Source organism: Schistocerca gregaria, chromosome 4 (assembly GCF_023897955.1).
Source record: "Schistocerca gregaria isolate iqSchGreg1 chromosome 4, iqSchGreg1.2, whole genome shotgun sequence".
Classification (NCBI taxonomy): Eukaryota; Metazoa; Arthropoda; class Insecta; order Orthoptera; family Acrididae; genus Schistocerca; species Schistocerca gregaria.
This window is the reverse complement of record NC_064923.1, coordinates 191,398,545-191,419,522: the sequence shown is the minus strand read 5'-3', so window position 1 is coordinate 191,419,522 and position 20,978 is coordinate 191,398,545. Positions and strand designations below refer to the sequence as shown.

Here is a 20,978-nt window from a genome sequence, read left to right as displayed (position 1 = left end):
CGCATAAGAACTGAGAAAACAAGATAAATGAGGACTCGTACTGAAGCATTTAGGCAGACGTTTTTCCCTCGCCCCGTTTGTGACTGTAATAACAAAAATAGTAATTAACATCACTGCAGGGTACATTGCGCCACACGCAGTGTGCTTGCTTGAGGAGTTTATCTGTGGGATGGGCATAGAATAATAAATCGAAGATGGTGCAGTGAGAGAGGGAGAGACGTTACGCCAAACAACAACAAAAGTACTGACTAAATGTTCAATAAATAGTGGTCAGTTAAAAATTAGATTTTAGTGCTGGAAGTCATGTTAGGTAAAAGTTTGTACGTGTCCTGTTACGCCGTCATCCTAGAGCGTCTTGTGACACTGTAGCTGGTTTGTTACCAAGATCATTATTCCATTACACTTCCAGAACACGATTTTGTGGTTACTTTTCTCAGATTACAAGAAGAGTACTGTGTTGCACCGAATAATGCTTTGAAAAACAGATGCTGTATCACCAGTGCGAATAGTAGCTCTTAACAGATGTTTATTAAAATCGCTTTTTCTATTCGTTCGTTGCAAATAAAAACCATTTGTTGTGCATGAGCTAGAAGAACGCTAAATGTTAGTCATTCTTAATCAGAAATGATACTATAAACAGATATCAACACTTAAATTCGGATACAACATACCAGTGTCATCTCAAATTTGTATAGCGTAGACCATTTATTAGTTAATTTTACAACATACACAGAGTGATAAAAAAGTATTCCATATTTTAGGAGGTGATACTACGGACCATAACCAGACATTAACGACCTGTGCTTAAGCTCTAAAATGTATACCTTAAGAGCTGAAGCACTTCATCTTCTCATAGCTCTTAACGCACTATCATATGTATCATTTGTATTTCAGAACCTATGTTTTCTGGATATTTTGTCTTGTATTGGTCCGCAATACCTCATCTCAAAACATGGAATACATTTTTTTACGCCCTGTCTATAGAACGCATGCAACATAGAGAAATTTTATAAAAGTAGAATAGAAATATTCGACAAATGCATCGCTCAGTTGTACAATATTTTGTAAAATTATATCTTAGTTACCTTTAAGATCAGTCGGTGCATAATCCCTTTGGTTATAAATGTTCATAATGGAATTTTAAGTTCTGTCCCCGCGATTTCAGAAAATGATAGTGAACTATACAGAGCCTGCCTTCTTGGTTTTGTTTAGTTCCTAAACATGTTTCAAAGTAGTTGAAACGTCTTCAGTGCTTTCGTTTCCTTTTATTTTTCCTGAAATATGTACCAAAAATTCATTGTGTATTAGGAATACGCTCAAAACATTTTGTTCCTCTGATTACATATTATGCAGGAATGGCTAGAGGACAAATATACATCAATAGGGAAAAGATAGAAACCGTCTAAAGGAAAATTAAAGATGCCTTTGGTGAAAGGAAAAGCAGCTGTCTAAAGAAAAGCAGCTATATGAATATCAAGAAGTTATATAGAAAACCAGTTTTAAGCAAAGAAGGGAAAGCTGAAAGTTGGAAAGAGTATGAGGGGGACTTATACAATGGAGATGTGCTTGAGAGCAGTATTATAGAAGCGAACGATGAAGTAGGTGAAAATGAGATGAGAAATATAATACTGCAAGAAGAATTTGAAAGAGCACTGAAAGACCTAAGTCAAATCATGCCCCCGGGAGTAGAAGACATTCCTTCAGAACTTGTAATAACCTTGGGAGAAACAGCCATGACAAAACTTGTCCATCTGGTATACATGCAAAATAGTCTCAGACTTCAAGAAGAACATAATAATTACATTTCCAAAGGAAGGATAATTACTGAACTTTCAATTAAACAGATCACGGTTGTAGCATTTGTAGACTTAGAAAAAGCTTTCGATTATTCTCAGACTTCAAGAAGAAAATAATAATTCCAATTTCAAAGGAAAGTGTAAATATTACTGAACTTCCAATTTAACAAGCGATGGTTGTAGCATTTGAGTACTTAGAAACAGTTTTGACAATGTTTACTCGATACTCTCTTTGAAATTCTAAAATTAATAACTGTAAAACACGTTGAGCAAAAGGCTGTTTATAATTTCTGGTGATACCAGTAGACAGCTATAAGGGTCGAAGGGCATGAAAGGGACTCAGTTGTTGACAAGAGAGTGAGACAAAGTTATAGCCCATTTCCAATGTTGTTCTCCCTGTACACTGAGCAAGCAGCAGAGGATATGAAACAAAAATTTGTGGTAGGGAATAAAGTCTAGGGAGAGGAAATAAAAACATTGATATTTACCGATGACGTAATTCTGTCACAAATAGCAAAGGACTTGGAAGAGCACGGAGTGGACAGTGTCTTGGAAGGATGATATGAGATGAACATCAACAAACGCACAACAAGATTAATGAAGCGTATTCAAACTGAATCAGTTGGCACTGACGGAATTAGATTAGGAAACGGGACGCGGGAAGTAGTGGATGAGTTTTGCTATTTGGGCGTCAAAATAACTGATGATAGCCGAAGTAGAGAGGATATAAAATGTTGACTGGCAGTTACGAGGAAAGTGTTTCTGAAGGAAAGAAATTTGTTAACATCGAATCTAGTTTTAAGTCTCGGAAAAACTTTTTTGGAAGTTTGTGTGTAATGTAGAGATGTATGGAAGTGATTAATGAACGATAAACAGTCTAGAAAAGAAGAGAACAGACCTAGAAGGACGCTACAACCGTCGCCGAAACGTTGGTTTTCCTCAGCAGTCGGTTTTTACAATATGATGCGGTACCATACCCAGAAAAACTTTATTTTATTAAGCATCAAAATTTCAACCGACAGAGTAGTATACTTACTTTAAAGAGCATTATATATTTACCTGTAGCCAGAAAGAACCTCCAGTAGAGCTAAAATAATCAACAGCAATATCACCCTTACAACAATAGCAGAATAAAATCGAACACAGAGGAAACTGGGCAACAACATGTACAATCCATAACGTAGGGTTCGTGCCCTTAACAATAAATAGCAACTAAAAAGCTCTTCCTGCCAAAGAACATGGAATACTTAAACTTATCTTCGATCAGTCTCACTTCATCTTGATTACTGCTGTCACTAGACAACTACGACACCAAGATATCCATAACGCTACCGAACTACCCGCGCTTATGTCTGAAATAATCCTTGTACAGTAACAGATGTGACATAAAATAAATATTCTGTATTTATAATAAATCTGTAAAACTGAAGGGACTGCCTCTTAGTTTGTTTGAACACGCTTATCCAAAACTACGAATTTTCATGGGGTTTTAGCTTGGAGCACCTTACAGGCTTTACTCCAACACAGAAGCATTGCGAAAGAAAACGACCTGGCGATTTAAAGTTTTCCTAAAACCGTCTTATCTGGCAGTTTCTCTGTTTGGAGAGGTTGATCTCCTAAATGGGTTTTTCCCAGGTAACTTGAGGATAACTTGCGATACCGTACAGGCTTTGTTTCATGCAAATTGGATCATGAAGAAAAGGAAATACCGTGATTTAAATTATTATTTAAAACAGTTTGCACATATCCAAAACTGTCGACACACTTCTCGTGCTTTTTGAGAATTGCTTTCCATTAGATAGTTCTAAACTTCCAAACGGGGTACTAGCAGTAATATGCAGCCCAGATAGCTGACTAGTGGGATAAGGATATCATGTAGAACAAAGCGGGAATTATATCAAAATGTTAGAAGTACTCACGATCAAGCTACAGTAGCCCATTACAAACAGTATTGTAAGGTGTTTAAAAATATTAGTAGGAAGGCAAAGAGTAGGTGGTACGCAAATACAATGGCTAATTCGCAAAATAAAATTAAAGTCATATGGTCAGTTGTGAAGAAAGTGTCTGGTCAGCAGCATAAGGTCGACGATATAAGGTCATTTCGTAGTAAAAATATTTCTGTTACCGATAAGTCAGATATATGTACAGAATTTAAAAATCATTTTCAGAGCATACTGGTGAATTATTGTTGGTGAATTAAATAAAAAATTAGTTTCTACAGGGAATCGTATACCTCTCTTGGAACATGCCTTTCCGAGACTGACATCTGAAATACTCCTCTGTGATACTGACAACGGGAAGATTGAGTCAATAATTAAATCACTGAAGACCAAAGACTCTTATGGATATGATGGAGCGCCTAGGAGAATATTAAAGTACTGTGCTGCACATATTAGCCCTGTATTTAGCCATATTTGTAATTTTTGCTTTAAGAATGGTCAGTTTCCTGAACGATTAAAGTACTCAGTAGTAAAGTCGCTTTATAAAAAGGGAGAAAGGAATATGTAGACAATTTAGACCTACTTCTATGCCATCATAGTTTGCCAGAGTTATAGAAAAGGCTGTGTAGGTAAGGATAACTGGTCATTTTATATCACACAATTTGGTATCAAATATACAGTTCGGCTTTAGAAGTCGTATAACAACTAAAAATGCTACATTCCCTTTTCTCTGTGAGGTACTGGGTGGATTAAACAAAAGATTTCGAACACTAGGCATATTTTTTTGATTTAACGAAGGCGTTTGATTGTGTTGAGCACAAAATATTACTCGAAAAGTTGAACCATTACTGAATACGACGAGTAGCTCACAATTGGTTCACCTATTACTTTAACAACAGACGGCAAAATGACATTATTGACAGTGCAGAGAATGGCTGTGATGTGGCGTCTTAGTGGGGTACGGTCAATTGGAGAGTGTCATATGGAGCAGTGATGGAGCCACTCCTGTTCCTTATTTATACAAATGGTATGACCTATAGTATTATGGGTAATTCTAAAATACACTCCTGGAAATTGAAATAAGAACACCGTGAATTCATTGTCCCAGGAAGGGGAAACTTTATTGACACATTCCTGGGGTCAGATACATCACATGATCACACTGACAGAACCACAGGCACATAGACACAGGCAACAGAGCATGCACAATGTCGGCACTGGTACAGTGTATATCCACCTTTCGCAGCAATGCAGGCTGCTATTCTCCCATGGAGACGATCGTAGAGATGCTGGATGTAGTCCTGTGGAACGGCTTGCCATGCCATTTCCACCTGGCGCCTCAGTTGGACCAGCGTTCGTGCTGGACGTGCAGACCGCGTGAGACGACGCTTCATCCAGTCCCAAACATGCTCAATGGGGGACAGATCCGGAGATCTTGCTGGCCAGGGTAGTTGACTTACACCTTCTAGAGCACGTTGAGTGGCACGGGATACATGCGGACGTGCATTGTCCTGTTGGAACAGCAAGTTCCCTTGCCGGTCTAGGAATGGTAGAACGATGGGTTCGATGACGGTTTGGATGTACCGTGCACTATTCAGTGTCCCCTCGACGATCACCAGAGGTGTACGGCCAGTGTAGGAGATCGCTCCCCACACCATGATGCCGGGTGTTGGCCCTGTGTGCCTCGGTCGTATGCAGTCCTGATTGTGGCGCTCACCTGCACGGCGCCAAACACGCATACGACCATCATTGGCACCAAGGCAGAAGCGACTCTCATCGCTGAAGACGACACGTCTCCATTCGTCCCTCCATTCACGCCTGTCGCGACACCACTGGAGGCGGGCTGCGCGATGTTGGGGCGTGAGTGGAAGACGGCCTAACGGCGTGCGTGACCGTAGCCCAGCTTCATGGAGACGGTTGCGAATGGTCCTCGCCGATACCCCAGGAGCAACAGTGTCCCTACTTTGCTGGGAAGTGGCGGTGCAGTCCCCTATGGCACTGCGTAGGATCCTACGGTCTTGGCGTGCATCCGTGCGTCACTGCAGTCCGGTCCCAGGTCGACGGGCACGTGCACCTTCCGCCGACCACTGGCGACAACATCGATGTATTGTGGAGATCTCACGCCCCACGTGTTGAGCAATTCGGCGGTACGTCCACCCGGCCTCCCGCATGCCCACTATACGCCCTCGCTCAAAGTCCGTCAACTGCACATACGGTTCACGTCCACGCTGTCGCGGCATGCTACCAGTGTTAAAGACTGCGATGGAGCTCCGTATGCCACGGCAAACTGGCTGACACTGACGGCGGCGGTGCACAAATGCTGCGCAGCTAGCGCCATTCGACGGCCAACACCGCGGTTCCTGGTGTGTCCGCTGTGCCGTGCGTGTGATCATTGCTTGTACAGTCCTCTCGCAGTGTCCGGAGCAAGTATGGTGGGTCTGACACACCGGTGTCAATGTGTTCTTTTTTCCATTTCCAGGAGTGTATTTCTGTTTGGTGATGACACTAGCTTCTTCTAAAGGACTATTTTTGGCGCATAAGTGGTGTAAGTTCGCGAAACTGTTGTCGACCCCTGTTCAGTAGTATGGGTCCTTTGACACTAATCTCTCAATGAGTATTCTTTACTGTCATTTCTTTTTAACAATATCAGTTTTTTCCCAAGAATAAGCAGCTTTCACTCGGTTAACACTCGGCAGGAATCCAATCTGCATTTGGATCACATTTCCTTAAGTCTTGTGAAGGTATGTAGTATACTGTTGTATCCATTTTCAGTGAGCTACTCCAAGAATTCAATAATTCGCCCTGTCAGCATCCACTGGAGCAGCCATCACCGCCTGTCTTAGGATCCAGCAACTTCTCAAGTTGTCCGACAGTTTAATTAAGGTACTTCTAGCCATCGACCCACAGGGTATTTACCGACGTCAAGTGCCAGCAGCCAGATGTCGGGTCTAGGGTTCGCTGCCTGGATGCCATCGCTATTCACTTCGCCTGCTGCCGGGCATGTCACCAGCACACCCTGCTCTCGGCGCAGCCGTGCCAATCTCCATAGCCGCCACCTGACACAACTCTACCGTTGGGTCATAACGAGCATTTTGGTTTTAAGCGACCATACGATATAATAGATTTCTTTACCATGATTCTCTTATGTACATATTTAAACCAAAGATGTGTAATGACAGTGCGCCAGTTTACTGACCAGAGTTACAACTTCCTATACAGCAGTAGTGTGCTGCGATCCGTGAGCTGAGTCTCGATGCAATGCTCTGTTGTTTCTGTTCCTTATCGAGAAGTACCATCTAATACCATTACCTCTGCTCCTTGAGCTGTACGGAGACGAAGGTGTAACTGTCTTTAGCGTTATTTTTTTAACTATATCATTACTCACTGAACAAGTTGTTGAATTTAATAATGACAGATTGATTAAAGAACGTCTTTTCGAACATATGGCGAGGCTTAACTAGAGTCTTAACGCCTCTTTATTTTTTGTATACAATTATTTCAAAATTTCAGAATTTTATTCTGTTATGGAGAAAGAGAGTTCGATAAGAGACTGCAAGCGAGCCTTAGGACTTCCATTAATTAATTTTACAGACCTCGAATAAAATTAGGCGAGATCTACAATCTGGTGCGCATTGCGCTGAGCGCAGCCGTATTCCAGCCACTGCTTTCTTTACGGGAATCGGTATTTTTCGTTACTGATGTTACATTTAAATTTTCGAATGACTTCAGAATCAGACCCACATTCACAAAAGGCAATTACGAAAACTTAATTAAATATTTTATTTCATATTACCCAATCTTCGAGACTAGGAGATAATTTAACTTTGTAATGCTGTCGAGGACTGTGTTTTCGACAGAACAGCCAACCTGCAGGACGTGGCACAGGATTTCCATTGTAGACTGAGCCTAATAGATGAATCAACTGGTCCCAAGCAGTATTTGTCTGGATTCGCTTTCGTCTACATTCTAAAGGACCCTGGGCTATTACAATAATATGTTAGCGTCTTAGTATCTTCATTTGCAAACAATCCTTTGCGAGGGTACGATAAATGAACATTGTTTCTCCTTCTTTGTTTTCAACTATAGTTTTCTTCAGATCTACGCTTCTTTAATTCTTTGCGAATGTTGTTTCTTCTGTTCTTGTATCGAATTTCTTCATTATTTCTGTTCTGGGAGCCTGTGTTTTGTTTCTTTTTGTGTCCAACTTGACTCCTACGTTTTCGCTGTAGCCTCCTACTTTTCTTAGCCATCATATTTTGCATTGCAATTGCACCTACTCAAAAAGTTTTGTATTGTGACAGCCATACTTTAGAATTCTGTCATAAGTAGGCAACAGTGAGTTCAACAAAGATCCACCAACTGTCAACTTCATTCGGCGATGCTATGCGTAGTTTAAAGCTTCAGAATGCCCCTCTAACGGGAATGAACGTGTCGGCATGCAGTGAATAAAGAATCTATTGAGCACATAGCTCTCAGAAGTCGACGAACAGAGCAAGCAGAGAGCTTAACATACCACGACCGAACTTAAGCGTTACCGCTTGCATTTGATACAAGCGCTGACTCCCGATGACAAAGACACTTTGTTTTCGGTACAATTGAGACAGATAGTGGAAGGGAATGGGACAAGAACAAGATCTGTCATTTTTAAGTACCGATGGACTGGATGTGGCGGACGCATCGATCATCAATTCGTACCATGGGCTTCACGCTCTTCCTACCTAACTCTCAGCGATTTATGGGTGTGGGGTTATGTGAAAGATGGAATGATTATGCTTCCTGTACTACAAGCTCGCAACAATAGAGCTTTTGGACAGTCTATTAGTCACGTGCTGTACTGAACTTGAGAAGAAGCTGGTTATCGACATCTGCATACTCAGTAGAGTCAAATACGGACTACCAGTGATACGTCAGAAAAAGAAAGTTCTTGAGTTTTTCTATGTCTGCGCAAAACCCTGAGACAATTTGTCAAACAATATAGCTACAGAAAATCTGTGAAATTGCTTCAGTCATTTACAGTAACCTTGTATATTTAAGATTTCAGAAAATTTCCTTACCACTTAGATCACATTTCTATGTTTCTGCTATAATGTTTCCCTCAAGCGAAGTGGTGAAAAGCTGCACCGATATTAAAACTCCTCTCACTCTGTTTCTAACGCTAAACAGGTGACGTAGTCTCTGTTTTGCAACCATTGGAGCCACTGTACGTTGTGATGTTGGACTGAAGTCTGAGGCGATGATATGAGGACACGAACATCTGGCTGAGACCTGCAATCTCCATCCACACATTTTCTCCTCGTTGCATACAAGCCACATAGATATGTGCCGTGCGTGCAAGATTATCTTTCTATTGAAAAATAGCATCACGGTGTAGCCACATGAGAGTTAACACATGAAGATGTACGGTATCTGTGAGGTATTATTATACCCTCAGAGTTCCCTTAATCACTACCCACTGGGACCTGACGACATACCCGATGACTGTCAATACTGTGGCGTTATGACTATACTGTGTCCCTCCAGACTGTCGTCGTGTTCGTGGACAATCGTCATCCAGGTAGTGCAGAACGACAGTTCATCGCCAAACACAATGCGACGTGAATCATCAGTAGTCCATGCTTTCTCGAGCACAACAGTACACCAAACGAAATGTCATATGTTATGGATTAGCAGCAGCCTATGGCTAAGACGGCATTTTCCTGATCCAGCGACTGGTAATATCTGTCCAATGATGCAGGGAATCCATTATTGTTCTATGCTGTGGCCGCCCACTTAGGATATCGTAGCGCCTACTGCATCGGCATCCCACTTTACGTCCAACTATCACGAGATGCCTGCATCACAGGGTGTATATTCACCAGGAAAACCTACGACGTCTGTGTTGTCAAAACAAATACTTACCGACAGCCACAACACAACACAACACAACACAACACCAGGTCTCCACCAGCGGCCGTCAGGGACCGCTACCCGTTCTCTGAGCCTGCAGGACAGCTTCACCATAGATCACAGCTAGCCTAGGAACTACTTTGCTATGCCAGATATGTGATCGCAAATACTTCTTGATGCAATAATTTACCAACAGCCGTATGTATTGTAGATAGACTCAGTCTGTGTAACCTGGCCATCAAGAGCTGTTGCAGGACGATTTGATTCACGGATCCTTACGTGTATAGCGATTTTACGACTATGACGAGTGAGGCCTGAAGATGGGATCAATGAAATGCTGAAACTGGTAGCACATAGAAGTTCATAAAATGAAATAAATTTTTGCAATACGTACGGCTGTTGGTAGATTATTGCATCAAGAAGTTCATGCCAGCCGTCGTCCCACGATCCATAATGGATCAACAAGCATTTGATCTCAAATACTTTCGACAGATGCAAGCGCCAATGGGCTTTATAAGGCGGCGCAGTGCCGGCAAAAGGCAGTTCGACGCAACGCTCTGAAGGATACAGAGCTGCGGCTACGGCCAGGCAGGCACTTCTTCTAGCTGGCCGATCTCATGGTATAGTCGATGAACCTCTTGACGTTGTAGAATTGTTTGTGTTCTCTCCCCGTGGACAGTCGGCTTTTTATTTATGATTGTGTTGTTGTTGTTGTTGTTGTTGTGGTCTTCAGTCCTGAGACTGGTTTGATGCAGCTCTCCATGCTACTCTATCCTGTGCAAGCTTCTTCATCTCCCAGTACCTACTGCAACCTACATCCTTCTGAATCTGCTTAGTGTATTCATTTCTTGGTCTCCCTATACTATTTTTACCCTCCACGCTGCCCTCCAATACCAAATTGGTGATCCCTTGATGCCTCAGAACATGTCCTACCAACCGATCCCTTCTTTTGGTCAAGTTGTGCTACAAACTCCACTTCTCCCCAATCCTATTCAGTACCTACTCATTAGCTGATCTACCCATCTAATCTTCAGCATTATTCTGTTGCACCACATTTCGAAAGCTTCTATTCTCTTCTTGTCCAAACTATTTATCGTCCATGTTTCACTTCCATACATGGCTACATTCCATACAAATACTTTCAAAAATGACTTCCTGACACTTAAATCTATACTCGATGTTAACAGATTTCTGATCTTCAGAAACGCTTTCTTTGCGATTGCCAGTATACGTTTTATATCCTCTCTACTTCGACGATCATCAGTTATTTTGCTCCCCAAATAGCAAAACTCCTTTACTACTTTAAGTGTCTCATTTCCTAATCTAATTCCCTCAGCATCACCAGACTTAATCAGAATACATTCCATTATCCTCGTTTTGCATTTGTTGATGTTCACTTTATACCCTCCTTTCAAGACACTTTCCATTCCGTTCAAGTGCTCTTCCAAGTCCTTTGCTGTCTCTTTAATACCTACTCTGAATTTTTCTTTTGTTCGCTTTACTGCTTGCTCAATATACAGATTGAATAACATCGGGGAGAGGCTACAACCCTTCCCAACCATTGCTCCCCTTTCGTGTCCCTCGACTCTTATAACTGCCATCTGGTTTCTGTACAAATTTTAAATAGCCTTTCGCTCCCTGTATTTTACCACTGCCACCTTCAGAATTTGAAGGAGAGTATTCCAGTCAACATTGTCAAACGCCTTCTCTAAGTCTACAAATGCTAGAAATGTAGGTTTGCCTTCCCTTATTCTTTCTTCCAAGATAAGTCGTAAGGTCAGTATTGCCTCACGCGTTCCAGTATTTCTACTGAATCCAAACTGATCTTCTCCGAGGTCGGCTTCTACTACTTTTTCCATTCGTCTGTAAAGAATTCGTGTTAGTATTTTGCAGCTGTGGCTTATTAAACTGACTGTTCGGTAATTTTCACATTTGTCAATACCTGCTTTCTTTGAGATTGGAATTATTATATTCTTCTTGAAGTCTGAGGGTATTTCGCCTGTTTCATATATCTTGCTCACCAGATGGTAGAGTTTATTATCATTTGTTATTTTGAACTTGTGTCGATCCGCAGCTGGGATCGCGTCGATTGTTCTTTTCGAGATTGTATTATTGTTTCTTTTTGGGGACTCCAATAAATTGTTTCCGGACTTATGTTTTCCGCATTTCCGTTCTACTAGCGCAGATACTTCAATTCTCAGATGTCAAGTTTGTACTTATAGGCGTTACGATGTCCTTGTACGGCGATCCTTCTTTGCGGTGGTCAGACTTGGTCGACCAGAAACTTTACGACGAGTATGTCTGCACTCATGTTCCTAATCTAACATCGGGCCAGCGCCACATCTGAATGCTCAACAAATCTGGATGCAGTACTGTCAGACCAGCCGGCCAGACTAATACCCACAGTGTGGCACCTTCCACTAGTAGGTGCTGATAACACTGTCTCACACGGGTAAGTGCCATCTCTGTGTCCTCCACAATGAGCACGCAGAATCTGATGGAGCTCACACCTCTCACACATCCTGCCAGGCCATGTAACACATTAAACACTAATACATCCCGGTGGCAGTTATACAAGATAGAGAGAATTGCAACCATTATCATTTCCATACCTACCGATGGTGTGTGTACGTTTATGAAACTGCGTTGAATTCGACTGTGTGTTCTTGGTGCTCCACAATTTTTTGTCCTGTAACGTACAAATATGAGAAAAACCTGTTGTATGCTATGTGTAATTTTGTTATTCATTTTCCCGTTCCAGGAGCCATCTTCGAGCAGGGCACGGACGAGGTGCAGACGGCGTTCAAGTACGCGATGCTCAGCCACAATCAGAACGTCACCGGCTCTAACAGCCGCCGTTTCGAGCTGCAGGCGTTCGTTGACGTCATCAACACCGCCGATGCCTTCAAGCTGTCCCGGCTTAGTGAGTATACTTTGTTATAGTGAAGTGCAAGGTGACTTGTATGATAAACAAATAAAACGTAAGATACGAGCTAAACACTGTAATTTCTGGAAAAATGACTTCTGAAGACGTTTAGAAACCTGGTGGAATGTGTCAGTGGAGGAGTCTCTTTAAATCGATAGTGAGACACCCTTAAGTTTCAAAATGTCACAAAACTCAATGTTCCTGCAGAGAAGGAACAATATTGTACAGCTTCCAAGTTTTCACTTCGTAATGGCACGTAAGGTAAGATTAAATTCATTCTGACAAGCACGGAAGCCACGATTTATTTCCACAACTTTTATACATCGTTCACACACCCTATTATATTTAAAGTTTATTTTTCTATGAAAATCATGCGCTCTATTTACTTTGAATCATGAGAATCTGTCTGAAACATTTCGAGATTGTACGTCGAAATTTACGAAGAAAAGAGGTGGCTTACTTCTCTGACACTCCATCAAAGAGACTAATGGAAGCTAATCACTGTGTCCGTGATGTTTGTCCACCCCATTCCGAATAGAGCTTAAGCAGGAAGTTCTGTTCACTGTGATGACAATTTGCAGAAGGGATGCATCTGACTCACTGTTGTCTTGGAGTGGCTCTCAGCGTCCATCCGTGTGCCCTCAAGACACCGGTCAAATTGTGAGCTTCTTTCTTATCCAAGGCCAGCGGCCTTGGCGCAGCGGTAACACCGGTATCAGCCATATCACCGAAGTTAAGCGCTATGAGGCTGGGTGACTATCCGGTCTGCCGAGTACAGTTGGCAGGCGGGGTTGCACTAAGTCCTTGTAAGGCAAACTGAGGAGATACTTGACTGAGAAGTAGCGGCTCCCGGTCTCGTAAACATACGGGTGGGGGAGCGGTGTGCTGACCACATGCCCCTATACATCCACATCCGGTGACGCCTGTGGTCTGAGGATGACACGGCGGCCGGTCGGTACTGTTGGGTGTCCATGACCTGCTGGGGCAGCGTTTAGTTTAGTTTAGTTTCTTATCCAAAATTATATACAATTCCGTTAACGGTCGTTTTGCTAATCTCTATTAACATTCATCTTCTTGTCAATTTCGGAGGCAGCTCTGATTTTGTAATAACGTCTTAATCTTTGATAGGTTACATGTCATTGAACGTAGAACCAGAGTTCAAACATCTTAAACGGTTTTTCTAGCAACTTCGAAACGCTTGAATCTATCGTAAACAAAAAGTTACTGCCATGAATTCTGTTTTTTTACCACGTCTATCTGGGGTTACTTGTACCCGCCGCACTGATTTTTGCACTATGTAACAAAACGTCATGTTTCTCCATTCCACCGCACTCGGCCTTCGTAGACATCTTAATGCGGTCATCGTTTCATCACTTATTTCTCGACGCGAATGCACATGTTCAGATTAGTAACACATTTTGCTAATTATTTATAGTTCCAGGCAAGAAAACATTTAAAGCGTACCGTTAATTTTATACCTTCTGTGGATTAACTTCTGTCGCTAATTTCGATATGCAAAAATTGTCTCGAAATGTTTTCGACACATCCTCATGATTCAAAGTGAAATGGGCCGATGATTTTCAAAGAAAGGTAAACCTTAAGAATAAGAGGTTTTGTGAACGATGTATGAAAGTTGTGAAAATAGACCGTGGCTTCAACACTTGCCAGATTAAATTTAGTGTTCCCTTGCTTTGTGTCATTACGAAGTCAAGTCTTGTAAGCTGAAGCATACTGTTTAGTCTCCACAGAAACATTCAGTTTTGTAACATTTTGCAAGTTAATGGTGGCTGTTAAGAGTTTGTGGTTTAGGACTGCTCGTGATATGTGTAAGGGTTTCACCTGAGTTTCATCAACAGTAAACTTTATGTACTCAGGTAAATAGTGTTAAGTATCAGGGAGTTCACGACGTCCAAAAACATGTGTGTGAAATCTTATGGGACTTAACTGGTAAGGTCATCAGTCCCTAAGCTTACACACTACTTAACCTAAATTATCCTAAGGACGAATACACACAGCCATGCCTGAGGGAGGACTCGAAGCTGCGCCAGGACCAGCCGCACAGTCCGTGACAGCAGCGCCTCAGACCGCTCGGCTAATCCCATCGCGACACGACGTCCAGTTGGGTTAGATATAATATAATACATAGCATGGTATAACAGAGCAATAGCATTTAGTTGAATTTCTTACCTTCATTTACGTTTGTAAATGCGAGTGCACTGTACTGCACTGCACTGCAGTGCCAAGCCGAATAAGCCGAATAACTGCTTGCATAAGGGCGAGGGCAGGAAAAACGCGTTACTGATTCGATTTAAGTGTTTGAAACCCGTAATATATGACTCTAACACTAAAAGTTTTATAGTATCTCCCTAGTGGATTGGTAATGAAAATATTGTGCAGCTCCCGCATCTTGATTAGACACAGTCAATGTAATGGAGGTATTTCCGTGCCGATTTCTCGTCAGAGGAGTCCGGATCGGATTGCAAGTGTAGTACACTACATAAGTTTTTGTGGGGTAATAATCTGTTTCGTTTCCTCTACCTCTATACCTACTACGTAACTACAAATGTCAAGGTCATTTTCAACAACATGATTATCATCTTCACCGTCGTCAACCATTGTACATCCACTTTCGGGAAATGTCACCTCCAGTTGGTGATCATTTTGTTCATCTTAAGTTACCAGATTACGATGTCCTTCAAGCGCTGTCGTACGTTCAGCGTATACTAAGCAAATTGCACTTCCTTCGAGAACTAGGCAACGAAATTACACAGATATTTTACCTCGCGTCTCACTTTATCTTGTGTATTTATGATATGTCTCTTACGACCCAAGGAACGTCAAAGTAAAAAGCAGACACATATGTGGAGTATTCACTCATGAATTGTTGAATGAGAGACAGCTGCTTGCTAACGTAACGTTCCTGGCTTGGTCGTTGGCGTGCGGATATGCTATCGATTCGTCCGTTCCTAATGAACTCTCCCTGGCGCTGATAAATTAAATTGGACCGTGATTGCTAACAGATACATCAGACCACTGACGTACGTGGTGATTCCAGTAGCGTAATTCATTTACATACCAACCAATTAGAAAAAAGGGACCAATTATGCTATGCATGAAAAAGAGGAAGAATCGTAATTAGATCTTGTAAATGTTATCAAGTGTATTCATCATACAGCAGAGAAACGAAGAGCAAAGTATATTTAACATATGGTATAAGATAACTCACTTGAGTCAAATTAAAGTTTTGGTCTGCCTCATGGTGACAGTAACAAGTGGAACTAGAGAGAGGTGCGATGTGCAGTAATTACACAGTTGTTTGAATGTGATAAGCTGCAGTACTATCTGATTTGGTTTATTCTTTGGCGTACTGCATGGTCGGATGAGTTTATAAGCAGTACTCTGGTTTGCAAGGCAATTACTGGTCTCAACTAACAGCATGATTTATAAAGTGGAATGAGAATGACCACAAAGTCAAAAAGATTTATTTATCATGGCGTCAAGCGAATTCGTCGACAAGGCGATGAAGAAGTAGAAGCGTCGAGATCAAATCTTTATACAGACTATGCTTCCCAACAACGAGATGCTGTACCATGTTTTCGTTGCCGGTTGTTTAAGAGGTGGCATAAACCTTTCTCCGGTGGGTGACTATGTATAAACAGTGACGTCAAATTATGTCAACTTTCGCCCGACCACTAAAAATGTTTCGTCAGAATAGGACAGTGACAGTCAGTAGTAACTTAAATTGAAAAGCTGTTTTATGAACTTTGATAGGTACGGGCCTACACGACACAACACTATCAAAGGCTCACTCTTTCGAAACCCCGATTTTGTCTCTCATTCGGACGCAGGTTTGAAATTTCCCTCAGAGCTGCCTACTACCTTTTTCTGCAGTGACAAAAAAGCATGGTGCACTGCGCCGATAATCTCACGCTCGGCAACGATTCAAATACCAAGGTTTCGACATGTGCGAAAAGTAGGCCACAACTCAGAAAGTCATGTGAGGTGTAAGGTGGGGTAATGATGTCACATTGCAACAGATGTCACCACAACGTGTCGCACAACCTCTCTCCAACAAAAAAAATGGCTCTGAGCACTGTGGGACTCAACTGCTGTGGTCATCAGTCCCCTAGAACTTAGAACTATTTAAACCCAACTAACCTAAGGACATCACACACATCCATGCCCGAGGCAGGATTCGAACCTGCGACCGTAGCAGTCGCACGGTTCCGGACTCCGCGCTTAGAACCGCGAGACCACCGCGGCCGGCTCTCTCTCCAACATTTCAACATTTATTTTAATACCTATGCGATGGATGTCAGGATCACGACGCCTAGCGTTGAAATTGCGTCATTTGGCCACGGGTGGCCAGGGAAAACATTTCCGGAGCACTGTAACGCAATAACCTCAGAGGACTGTCACACTAGACGTCAATGAACCCAACCCTTTACCTGGGCGTTGATTCCCTCACATTTCGCGGTCGTAAACAGCAGTTCGCCTTGCGTTCTTGAGAACCTTTGATTCTTATAGAACGGTTGAATCGGCCAAGGCGCTTCAGCGCTTTCAAGGATGATCAAGAAAATTGTCATGCTGCTCATCGTGGGGAGAACTGTCGTTTTCGACAGCGAGCTGCGTGGAAATCAATGCCCCAAATAAGGGATGGTTTCATTGATGCGATTTATGCTGTACACTAAGGCCTTTTCATTTCGATTCTTAACATCGGTGTGTCCGAAACACCTAACCCCACACAAGAAAACTCCGTGGTTTCAACTGCTAGGCATTGCGGGGAGACCTCCATAGCAGAGGCGTGAATATAAGGGGTGAAATTTGTAAAGAAGGGTTTGTGACGAACTTCTCAGCGTGTGAAACGCCCACGGTGGAGGTGGGCAGAATTGTGGTGAAATCTGGCTTCAATGTGATATTACAAACCCACCTTACACGTCGCTTGAACTTCTGAACTCCGGCCTCTTTTTCCGCATTTGTTGAAACCTTGGTGTTTGAAGCATCACAGAATGCGAGGTTACAGTTGCAGGTTGCCACGCTTTTCCACCGATACAGATGAATATTATACGTACCTTTGGGCTACATTTCAAACCGGCGCCGAAACGGGGGAAAATAACAGGGTATTGACTGGGTGAATCTTTAATTATAATGCGCAGTTTAGTTGTAGGGAAATCAGTACTATAGCGGTGCACCCGGAATACTGCAACGAAAAGGAATTTCGGGACACTGTGAACCACGTAACATCCTCACGGCACGCGACTGACCGACACAGCTGGAGTGTAACCCCCCCCCCCCCCCTTACACACACACACACACACACACACACACACACACTCTATGTTGACCTGTGCCGAAACTCCGCCAACAATTCGTCGAAGCAGCATTGCATCAAATGGAGGGTATCCGATCGCCGCCAGACAGCAAAACAAGTAATGCGAGACTGCTACAAACATTCAGGCCCGATAGCCTGTCAGTAACGAAGGGGTTAGCGAAGAGTTCGGCAGCACAGTGCAGTGGTCCTACATGTCGTTCCACAAAGCCTCTGCCGGCCATGCTCTTCAGGAAGCAAGTGTATACGCCCGAGTGGTGTGGTGTAGTCCTCCACCATTCGGGAGGACGGTAGTTCAACCTCTCATTCGTTTTCCTTGGTTTCACTTAACTGAACATAACAATCCTAGGACAAGTCTTCGAGAAGTAAACTTCTATTCCCAAACTTCATGAACCCAAACTTGCCCTTGATCCCAAGCCTCCGGGCGCAAACGGCTAATTTCCCTTTTGCAGTACATTGAAAGGCTATACACTATGTGATCAAAAGTATCCGGACACCATACAGAAAATGACTCACAAGTTCATGGCCCCCTTGATTGCTATTGCTGGAATACAGTATTGTGTTGGCCCACCCTTAGCCTTGATGACATCTTTCTCGCAGGCATACGTTCAATTAGGTGCTGCAAAGTTTCTTGGGGAACGGCAGTCCATTCTTCACGAATTGCTGCACTGAAGAAAGGTATCGATGTCGGTCGGTGAGGCCTGGCACGAAGTCGGCGTTCCAAAATATCCCAAAGGTGTTCTATAGGATTCAGGTCAGGACTCTGTGCAAGCCAGTCCATTACAGGCATGCTACTCTCGTATAACCACTCCGCCACAGGCCGTGCATTATGAACTGCAAGCCCTCTCCATAAACAAAACACTACCACATCATAACACCACCTCCTCCGAATTTTACGGTTGGCACTACACATGCTGGCAGATGAAGTTTGCCGGGCATTCGCCATACCCACACCCTGCCATCGGATCCCCACATTGTGTACCGTGATTCGTAATTCCACACAACGTTTTTCCACTGTTCAATCGTCCAATGTTCACGCTCCTTTTACCAAGCGAGGCGTCGTTTAGGATTTACCGGCGTGATGTGTGGGTTATGAGCAGGTGCTCGATAAGGAAATCCAAGTTTTCTCACCTCCCGCCTAACTGTCATAGTACTTGCAATGGATCCTGATGCTGTTTGGAATTCCTGTGTGATGGTCTGGATAGATGTCTACCTGTTACACATTACGACCCTCTTCAACTGTCGGCGGTCTCTGTCAGTCAACAAAGTCGGCCTGTACGCTTTTGTGCTGTGCGTGTCCCTTCACCTTTACACTTCACTATCACATCGGAAGCAGTAGACCTAGGGATGTTTACAAGTGTGCAAATCTCGTGTACGTCGCGCGGGATTAGCCAAGCGGTCAGGAGCGCTACAGTCATGAACTGTGCGGCTGGTCCCGGCGGAGGTTCCAGTCCTCCCTCGGGCATGTGTGTGTGTGTGTGTGTGTGTGTGTGTGTGTGTTTGTACTTACTATTATTGAGGTTAAGTAGTGTGTAAGCTTAGGGACTGATGACCTTAGAAGTTAAGTCCCATAAGATTTCACACACATTTGAAATTTTTTTTTTAATGTCGCGTACAGACGTATGACCCAAGTGACATCTGACCACGTTCGAAGTCTGTGAGCGCCACAGAGAGCACCATTCTGCTCTCTCACGATTTCTAGTTACTACTGAGCTTGCTGATATGGAGTACCTGGCAGTTGGTGGCAGAACAATGCACCTAATATGTAAAACGTATGTTTTTGGGGTGTCCGAATACTTTTGATCTCATAGTGAACACTTTATTCTTTGCTCTTTAACCATGTGACAGCATATAGAGATTGAGTCTAATGAATAAATTAAGTACCTCAGGCAAGTTCAAAATATTGTAGTGACTGTGGGATTGAAAATATGTGTATCTGTTTCATTATAGGTTTGTATGAGTGGTCTGTGACAGTTACGTTCAGATCCGAAATGTTTCATAAAATCATCTTCAGGTTAAAGCTCATCTGTCATTGCTTACTTACATATTAATTTGCTTTTGGAAAAGGTTCGCCTGGAGAAAAACACATTTTTTTCAGTTGCTTCTATTAAAGAGACATTTTTCGTAGGCATCTACCACCGTTGTCATTCTGGATAAAATAATTTTGGGTATTGGGCTGCGTTATTTCAAATTACTAAACCCACTGAACTAGACTTTTCGATTTACCTCTTGCGACCCTCTTCAGGGCTGTGAAAAGGACCGCAACAAATCGGTCGAAACATCGTTTGCTCAATAGGTTTGGTAGTTACAATGACGCGGTCCAATAATAAAAATTATTTTATCCAAAATGTGTAGCTGAAGCTTCAGCATTATCAGTGGGTTTTTATTTTTGTATACTGGACACCAGGAATAGTGCTATTTACTACTTGACAACCTAGAGGAAATTATTTACTACTTGAAAACCTAGAGGAAATTATTTAACAATTTGAGAAACAGATACGGTTTTGTATTCACATCACGTTACCACGCGCTGTGTGTTTCCTGTTTTTCTTATGTTTTACAAATCTTTCCTTTCCAGTCTGTCATTTGGAACATGATGCAGAAAATTTTACGACTGGGAAAGTCGTGGTTAGTCTCAAGTCTTCTTTTTTATGTCTGGTTGTGCAATACGATTCGCTTTATTTTCCTCGTTTTCCTCTTTCCTTCACTGTAAAAAACTGCACTATTTTACAAAGATAAAATAAGGGAAACAAGGGCTTCTAAGGACGCATGCAAAAGTCGTTCTTTCCTCGCACTATTTGTTAGCACATTGCCATCCAGCTAAGCAGGAGAGTGTAGATGTAGATGAAGCAGAACACGAATGTGAGAAATACAATGAGCTATTTCAAAAGTGATAAGGTTTAATGTCATGTAAAGATATTTAACTAATTTATTAGGAAATTTGTGTTTTTGTTATGAGTTGATTTGTTAACTTTTACGGCAGTTTCAAAATTTGTTACCCTTCTTATTCTTAGTGACCATCCCCGTGTAAAATTTACCACAGTGCCACAGGACTTACTTTCTTGATGCTGGGACTGCAATCCATAAGTTTTGCAGTTGGA

The 20,978-nt window shown here is 42.5% G+C and overlaps 1 protein-coding gene across 1 annotated transcript in view; it reads left to right on the top strand.

Moving 5' to 3' along the window:
• LOC126266667 (glutamate receptor 1-like) overlaps nucleotides 1–20,978 on the top strand; it is a 438,813-nt gene that overhangs the window by 165,919 nt on the left and 251,916 nt on the right. The window contains exon 2 of the mRNA XM_049971086.1: nucleotides 12,384–12,545. Coding sequence (XP_049827043.1) covers nucleotides 12,384–12,545 — 162 coding nt within the window. The remainder of the gene's footprint in view (nucleotides 1–12,383; nucleotides 12,546–20,978) is intronic.